The following is an 8,096-nucleotide window of genomic DNA, read 5'->3' as shown; positions in this document are numbered from 1 at the left end:
TCTTACCTACAGTTAGTTCCCTTGGCACAGGCTGAACTCCTGCTGTTCACAGTGCCTGGAGGCTTCAAAACCTTCCGTGGCTCCCAGTGGCCTACAGTGAAGCACAGTCTTGGATATCCTTGAGTCCATGGCTGTGTTTGGATAGCTAAGGAAAGAGATGTCTCGGCTTCTCTGTGTGTTTATATCTCACATCCTGAGCCAAACAATACTCTGAGCATCCAGTCCCATTAGGCTCCACCATGATCTCCATCCAGTTAGGTCAACCTGCTCTCTCCTTAAACACGCTACTTAGAGCCCCAGCCTCATACCTGTGTGATGATAATCCCCTAGCCAAAGCCAACCCAACCTTTAACTCACTTGGGTTTTGCAAGACCTTCAACCTTCCCATCTAGGGAGACTGCTCTTCATTTTATGCTTCTGCAGCCTGGATGGGCTGTGCTGTTGTACTTTTCTATACTCTTGAGTGCTCACTGGCCTGCATTCCTTCCTTTTCACCACCAGGACCCCAGGAGGGGAAGGTTCACTAGTAATGACTATGTCTGCGGGCAACAGTAAACACCCACCAGGCACTATGTGCAGAGGGCTCCACATGAGTCATTCTAGTCAACTGGAAACACAGAGAATATAATCATCACCTCACTTTATAGGTGAGGAAACAGGTTCAGAGAGACTGAGCCACTTGCCCAAGGTGACACAGTTGGTGAACTGCAGAGTGAGTGTTAGAATGGGAGTTTGACCTCAAGTTTAAGCCTTTTATGTTGGGCCGCCAGCCACTTGGGTGGCCCCTGATGAAGGTGGTGGCAGATGTGGGTGACTATTCTTCTAGCCAGCTCTGTCTGAATGGTGCGCATCGGGAAACTGAGGTCGACTGAAGGTCACACACAGCCTGCTAAGGTGAAGGTAGTTCTGCCCCACCCCACAGGCTTTCTTCTATACTGGGTTGGGGCAGGGAGCTCAGCTACCCTTTGTGGTTGTTCCAGTGAAGGTGACTCTAGGAGATGCTATAGATTCTTACAGGGCTTAGGGACAGTCTCCTCTGCCACACACCCCCGCCTCCTCTTCTGTCAGGCCATAGGGTCCAGCATCATTGAAATTTCAGTCCCAAATTTCAGCCAGGCCCTGAACATATGTTCCACCCTGAAAGGAACAATGAGGCCTCCAGGCTTAATTAAAACACCACAAAAAGCACTCAGCTGGGCTGGTCTCATTCTCTGCTTTTGGTTCTTTTTCGCTCACCCCACCCCCACTCTTCTGTTTCTACTCCCTCTATGGATGTGATAAAAGGCGACCAAGACCCTCTGGCTCCTCCACTTTCCCTGCTCCTCTTTTCTCACAGTATGATGTCCCTTCACTCTTCTGAGCCCTGAAGTAGGAGAGGCTGCCTGAGTTCTGGTGCCCAAAGCCCCCATGCCTAGCTGCGGAAGCAGGCAGCTAGCAACTGCCTACCTGGCTTCCTGTCCCTGCAGGGTTGCCCCAAACTGGGACCCGTTAGCCGCTAGTGGGCTCGGCCTGCCCCAGGCCTTCAATCTGATCTGGGTAGTAGCTTCATTGACTCTAAGGTAGAGCTGCAATTCTGAGAGCTCTGTAGCTGCAGCCTTGGGCCCAAGTCCCCTGGCCTTCAAAGGTTTATTGAAGGGCCCAACCCAGCATAAGCACTCAAGGGATTTTACGTTAAATGACTGGATGAATTTTTCCTCATCTAAGAAGGCTCCATTACTATTTACTTCATGTCTGTTATTAATCTTCACATTAGATAGTATTACCATCCCTGTTTTTATAGATGAAACAATCAAGGCATTGAGAGGTTAAGCAAATTCTATAAGGTCACACAGCAAGGAGGTAGGAAGCCCGGAGATTTTAAATCCAAGTCAACTGGCCCCAGAAGCCACACACTTAATCCCTACCTAGTTTGCCTTTAATGAAAGAATAGACCTATTTGACCACGACCTGGATAAGCTGAATCATTCCTCAGTTACGCCCTCCTTCTTCTCCCTATAGTTTAACAAATTATATTATAATGCGAACATCCATAAAACCACCAACCAGGTCAAGAAATCGAATATTGCCAGCACCTCATAGCCTCCTCTGCCTACAATCTGCGTACCCCTTGCCATACTCCTTTAAATTTAGGAAAATTTTATTACTAAATTTTTGGTAATAATTTCTTTACTTCTAAGTATACTTTACTACTCAAGTATGCATCCCTAAATGATGTAATTCAATTTTACTTTCTTTTAATCTTGATACTAACAAAACCATACAGTAAGATTTATTTTGCTTCTGGTTTCTTTGGTTCAACATAGTATTTTAAAGATTTAACTATGGTATTGCATGTATTTAGAATTCATAGTCTTTTTCACTATATAGCATTCTATTGTATGGTTCAACTACAATTTATCTATTTTAGTTTGATGGACATTTTAATTTTTTTCAATCACTATAATGAAAAATGCTTGTACACACGATCTGATATGTGCGAGCATTCACTTTTGTCTCCTGTGTCATAAAGAATGGAAATATTCACCTCTCATAGGCAATTCCAAATGGTTTTCCAAAGTGGTTTTACCAATTTACACGTCCACCAGCTATGTGTGGGAATTCTCATTGCTGCACATAATTACCAGTAGTCAGTATTGTCAGACTTTTAAATTATGGTCTCTCTGATGAATGTGTGGGAGTCTCACAGTGATTTTAATTTGTATTTCCTGATTGCTAATGATGCTGAGCCCTTTTTCAAGAGTGTATTGGTCATTTAGGTTCCTTCTTTTTTAATTTGCTCTATCGAATACTTTACCTACATTTTTTTGGCCTACATTTTTATTAATCGTCCATCTTCTTATTCATTTGTAGAGGCTCTTTATATATTCTTTCTGTTTCCCCCCACTCAGGGGCTAGCGGGCATCTGGGTCCTAATATATCCTCAATAAATATCTGCTTACCCTGAGAAACATCCACTGATTAGTAATCTTAACTAATGTTTAGCAATCCTTGCCCTGTGCCAGGGACTCTTATGGCACTAATTTTCACACAATCCTGTGAAGTAAATGCTATGAATATGTCCATTTTGCAGATGAGGACACTGAATAACTCAGTAACTTGCCAGAGTCTGGAATCTGAACCCAAATCATGGCACCGCAGAGCTCATTCTCTCCTACTGGTGGACAAGTCCACAGGGAACAACATATGAAAGTTGGGGTGGGGTAGGGTGGGGATTCAAACACATCAGGAAAGAGGCAGAAGTTGATTATTCACTCTTGGGCAAGTGGTTCCCTTTGTCAGGAGTGTCTTTCCTGTTTGCCTGACAAGCAAACTCCTACCTATCCTTCTGACTCCAGCTTAAAGGCTGCCTCCTCCAGGAAGCCTGCCTTCCTTCACGCTGCTCTTAGCTGCACCTGCCCTGTGCTTCATGCCTTATCTTCATTACTGGAGTTGGAACTCCTTGAGGTAGGGCTAGGGCCTACTCAAGGTGCATCCGTGGAGCCAGTTCAACAAACTTACAGGTGAGCCTGTGCCCACCTTTCCTCCCAGGCCAGGGGCGCCCCCCCCACGCCCTGGGGTTTCCTGTTTTGGCTCCGCTTCCCTTTCCTTCTCTTCTTCCACCCCTCTGGTGCTTTCCTGCTCTCCTCTCCCGCCCTCTTTTTTCCCCGCTCTGGCTCCCAGCACAGTATCCACCGCGCTTGGCGATGCAGTTACCAAAGAGGCCTGCAGAGGGCGATGCTGCGCCGCCCGCTGGGCCGCATTGCTGCGCGCGCGCTTCCTGCCAGGTCAGGTGGGAGGAAGCGGCCTGGGAGCCGCTGACAGAGGACGGCGCCGAGGCCGGGAGTCGCCCCTGCAGGTGGGTGTCCGGGCCCCGGGCGTGGGGAAGTGGGGGCTTATCCTTTTCATGACGCAGGCATGGTTTCAAGGCCTGGGTCGGCGGCCTAGGCAGCGCCGTCTCCCCGGAACCCGCAGCTCCTCCCGCCCTGGGAGCACCCCACCCCCGCCATCCGTAGGGTCAGGTGCACCGAGGGCTGGCAGCGCCCACAGCCCACCCAGAGAGGCGGGATGACAAAGCAGAAAGGGATTGCGGAGGACCACAACCCGCTTGGCATTCTGCCGGGGCCAGCAGGCTTCTAAAAGGGGCTCCAGACCACGGGCAAAGAGAACGGACTCTTTAACCCCTTTTGGCGTGTGTGTCACTAGTGCTTTTGAGAATTTAAATGAGAACTGTGGCTTGTCTCCTGAGGAAAAATGGCTTTTACACAGATTCAGGGAGAGACATGGAAGGAGTCTTACCCCACCCACCTCTAGCCCATGGACACATTGGGGTCTGCAGAGTGGGGCTTTATCAGAACCACAGAAAGATCCCCATCCCATATTTTGGGAAGGCTGGCCCTGGCCTCCTTTTAACAAAAGAGGGATTGATGTTACCTGAGGCAAGGTACAGGCGAGGAGTGTACCTTCTACAGGTCTGTTCCTCCATGCAGCGCTGGGGGGGTGTGGCCACCAGTGTGGTCTGCTGCCAGGCAGTGGATCTAAAGTGGTTCTTAAGTGGACCTAGTTCTCCTGGGAAGGAGAGGGCCCAGGTCCTTGGCATTGACTCCCAGCACACTGGACCAATTATTTAACAAGGAAATTGAGACTCTGGAGATCCTGAGGCCCTGCATAGGTAGGTATTTAGTATTCAGAAAAAGACCTAGGGCTAGACTTCCTGGCTTCTCCTTTCTCTGCTGCTGGTAGATGAATGGTCCTGGGCAAGCTAGTTATTCCTCTCTGGGTTTCTAGCTGGACCTGCCTCAGAGGAGTGTTGGGAGGTGTGAGATGAGCTTCAATGGACTTTCCACAGTGTCTGGGTCATGCCAAAGGTTCTCATCCGCATTGTTGCTGATAGTGGTTAGTAATAAAATCATCTCCAATGATCCTTTTGATAGTTTCCCCAGTGGACTCAGTGTCTGAAAGATTTTTGTCTGGCAAACAACTTGGATTTATTTTTCTTTATTAATCAGATACAGTGCCTGCGTAGCGTGGATCACCAGTGTGAGCACCCAGAATGCAGTGTTTTCCACTGAAAGCAAGCATCTCTCTATCTCTGATAAATTTTTTTTCCAGCCTTTTTTGAGGTCTGAGGAAAGGTGCCACCTAGCAGGGATCCAGAGTTTCTGAGAGGATGGTGCGGATCTTGGCCAATGGGGAAATCGTGCAGGATGACGACCCCCGCGTAAGGACCAGTACCCCGCCACACAGTAGTACCCCTCGACAGGTAGGCACCCGGCCCCCATGGTAGGGGAGCAGCTGGCTTCTGCTCTCTGTACTAGTTACTCTCCAGCTCCCAGAAGCTCTCTTGCTGGTCATTAACCTTCTCTAACCCGAAGTACTCTTTGCAGAGAGCTGGGCTGGGGAGGGGTGGGGTGTCAAGGCTTACAGAAAGCCACGGTAGATTTCTTGCCCAGATCCCTGCCTTCCTGTTCTCTCTTCTCTGGGCAGCCCTCCCAGATTTCAAACTCAAGAGCTCTGTCTCCCTAAACCTGGTTAGTAAATTCCACTAGAGCCAGCCTTTCTCTTGGATGAGAGAGAACATGGAGAATAAGTGGAGGAGATGAACCCATGGCCACACAATGTTGATTTTAAAGGAAGGAGTAAGAAGTGTTAAAAATGCCTGCCCGAATACTATACCCTGTAGTCCAACCTGCCTTGACCCGCCTCATCTCTCCTCTGTCCTGGGCATCGCATGGGGAATTCAGACTGGCCTTTTCTGTGCTCTGAGAGCTCGTGACTCAGTTGCTGGGATTCCTGTGGGTGGCATCTGGGGATTGTTGAGAAAGGAGGACACGGCTCTGGGTGGCTGTGGGGGAGGGCAGGGCCCAGCCCAGAGGATTCCCTTCTGCCCAGTGCCTCATCTCCAGGGAAGCTTTCTCTGGATTCATTTGTTTCTCTCTCTCTCTCTGTCTGTCTTCACTTTCCAGAGCTTTTTCAATAGGGGTCACGGGGCCCCCCTGGGGGGTCCCGGCCCCCGGCAGCAGCAGGGCGGGGCCAGGCTGGGTGCTGCTCAGTCTCCCTTCAGTGACCTCAACCGGCAGCTGGTGAACATGGGCTTCCCTCAGTGGCATCTTGGCAACCACGCCGTGGAGCCAGTGACCTCCATTCTGCTCCTCTTCCTGCTCATGATGCTCGGCGTGCGTGGACTCCTGCTGGTGGGCCTCGTCTACCTGGTGTCCCACCTGAGTCAGCGGTGACCTCTGCCGGGGGGGTCCAGTGTGGGGGAGAAGGAGTTGCTAGGCCTTGGTGTGAGAGCAGGCACACGGGGAGGGGATCTAGTGGTGCCTTGAAGGTGTACTCAGAATGTTTCCACGTTGTGTTAAGGATGAGACAGAGGGAGCCTCTGGTCCAGCATTCCCAAAGTATCAGGTGGATGCCCTCCTTCCCTTGAGATGTTTTTAGGTAGTTTTGGGCCTGCATTCAGCACCTAGTCAGAGCAAGAAAGGGATTCCCTTTCCATTCTTTTCCAATCCTTTTATGCCAAGAAGACAGTCTGAGTTTGGTGCCAATATGTTCTCATGCCCCTGGAACACATACTGGCTTCTCCCATGTCTAGGGAGCAGGCTTTGGGCCTAGGGCAGGCGGGAAGAGTTTCCAGACTTTTATAGCCCTGTTTTGTTTTAACAGTATATTTTTATTGACTATCTTTTATTTATGACAGGTGGTACTGGCATTCTATTGTGGTGTTTTCAATAAATAAATTTAAAACTGAGTCCATGTAAAGACATTCATAATGATACAGCTGCACATAGGTCTGGGAGACGTGGTGAAGGTGGTCGGGAGTGGTCGGGATTGGGGAACAGGGTAGAAGTGAGCATTCGACGTTGGAGGGTGGTTTCCAAGCTTTTCTCCTTAGGCTCTGGGACCTGGGAGGGGATCCAGGGAAAGCCTGGACTTGGGCCCCTTGTCTGATGCTTGGATAACTTCTGAGCTCACTATGAGAAGCTGGGTTTGAGGTCAGCCTTGAGCTGGGGTCCTCCGGCCAAAATGGCTGATAAGCTGCGGGGTTGGGACAGCCTGGGTACAGGTCTCCTTTGCCAGGGCCTCTGACCAGAGGCTGCTCAGCCTCTTCTAGCCTCTGTCTGCAGCATACTCTCTATAGAAAGGGAGGTCTTGGCGGTAACTATTCAGTGCGTGGCAGGTGAGGGTGCCCTGCTTTTTGTAAGCAGAGGCTTTGAGTTTTGTCTGGGAAGCCTTGAGTCTGCATGGAGGCCCTGCCCAGGTATTGGGAGTGGTGTTGGGTGGCTGAGGGTTAAAGGCCAGAGAGAGGCTCGGGGAACTTAAGGACTTAGTCCCCTGCCCAGGGACCAGATCTTTCACTCTCTTCTTAGAATCTTCTTAAGATCTCTTCGGGGTTTGGAAGTTTAGGGGAGTAAAGCAGGATTTGGAGGTGCTTCTTAAAGGCCAGTGTTGGGGAAACGATAATGAGATGCATGTAGGGGAGAGAGACTGTGATTGAGTCTATCCTTCCTGACAACCTACTTTGCTTCTCAGAACAGGACTCTTTCCCCAGGTCCTGTGCGCACTGCTGCCCTCGAGGGGGCTGGCGGCCTTTATCACAGACATTCCTGGGGAGCTTTCTACAGTGTTTCTCTGTGTCTTTAGTTCTCAGAGGCTGTTGGGCATGTAGAGAAGAGGGTGCTGGACCTTAGGTGGTGGCGGCAGGAGCGTGGTGGGTTGCAGACAACCAAAGGAGAGTGAGTGCCTCCCCGCAGCCTCTTCGGCCTGGGCAAGGGAGGGCGGTGCCAGCCCTGGCCAGTGTCCTGGCTGCTCCCTGTGCAGCTCTTGCTGTCCCGGTCCATCTGCCCACCTTGCCTGGTAGCCGCCAGGGAAGGACTGTTCCTGCCCAGCGTTCCCCTCCCCCGATACACCCTCCCCCTTCCTCCTCAGTTTGTGTCTCTGGCTGGGTTTTCTGTTCTTTTTCCCTTTGCAAAGCTGTGAGACTCTCCGAAGACATAAATCTTAAGTGGACCTTCATCTTAGCTATAAATACCTTGTGGGAGATAATGAATCTGAGCCTAAATTTAGGGCTAAGGACGGTCTCTTTCTAGAATTCAGTTTCCATTCCCAAATCCTAAGCC

General features: G+C 50.2%; 1 protein-coding gene across 2 annotated transcripts; it reads left to right on the top strand.

Annotated features, from left to right (window-relative positions):
• Positions 1 to 3,738: 3,738 nt before the first annotated feature.
• Positions 3,739 to 6,727, top strand: FAM241B (family with sequence similarity 241 member B). Of its 2 annotated transcripts, none has more exons than XM_036223592.1 (3): positions 3,739 to 3,835; positions 5,089 to 5,197; positions 5,943 to 6,727. In XM_036223592.1, the coding sequence occupies exons 2-3, from the start codon at positions 5,147 to 5,149 to the stop codon at positions 6,210 to 6,212; spliced, it is 321 nt and encodes a 106-aa protein (XP_036079485.1). In that variant the 5' UTR covers positions 3,739 to 3,835; positions 5,089 to 5,146; the 3' UTR covers positions 6,213 to 6,727. The 2 variants fall into 2 exon arrangements, with proteins under 2 accessions (XP_036079485.1, XP_015988576.1); XM_016133090.2 differs by having other exon boundaries at positions 5,089 to 5,239.
• The last annotated feature ends 1,369 nt before the right edge of the window (positions 6,728 to 8,096 follow it).

The sequence above is a fragment of the Rousettus aegyptiacus genome, unplaced genomic scaffold (assembly GCF_014176215.1).
Source record: "Rousettus aegyptiacus isolate mRouAeg1 unplaced genomic scaffold, mRouAeg1.p scaffold_m13_p_6, whole genome shotgun sequence".
Taxonomy (NCBI): Eukaryota; Metazoa; Chordata; class Mammalia; order Chiroptera; family Pteropodidae; genus Rousettus; species Rousettus aegyptiacus.
The sequence above is the reverse complement of the archived record's forward strand: the minus strand, read 5'-3'. Positions and strand labels throughout refer to the sequence as shown.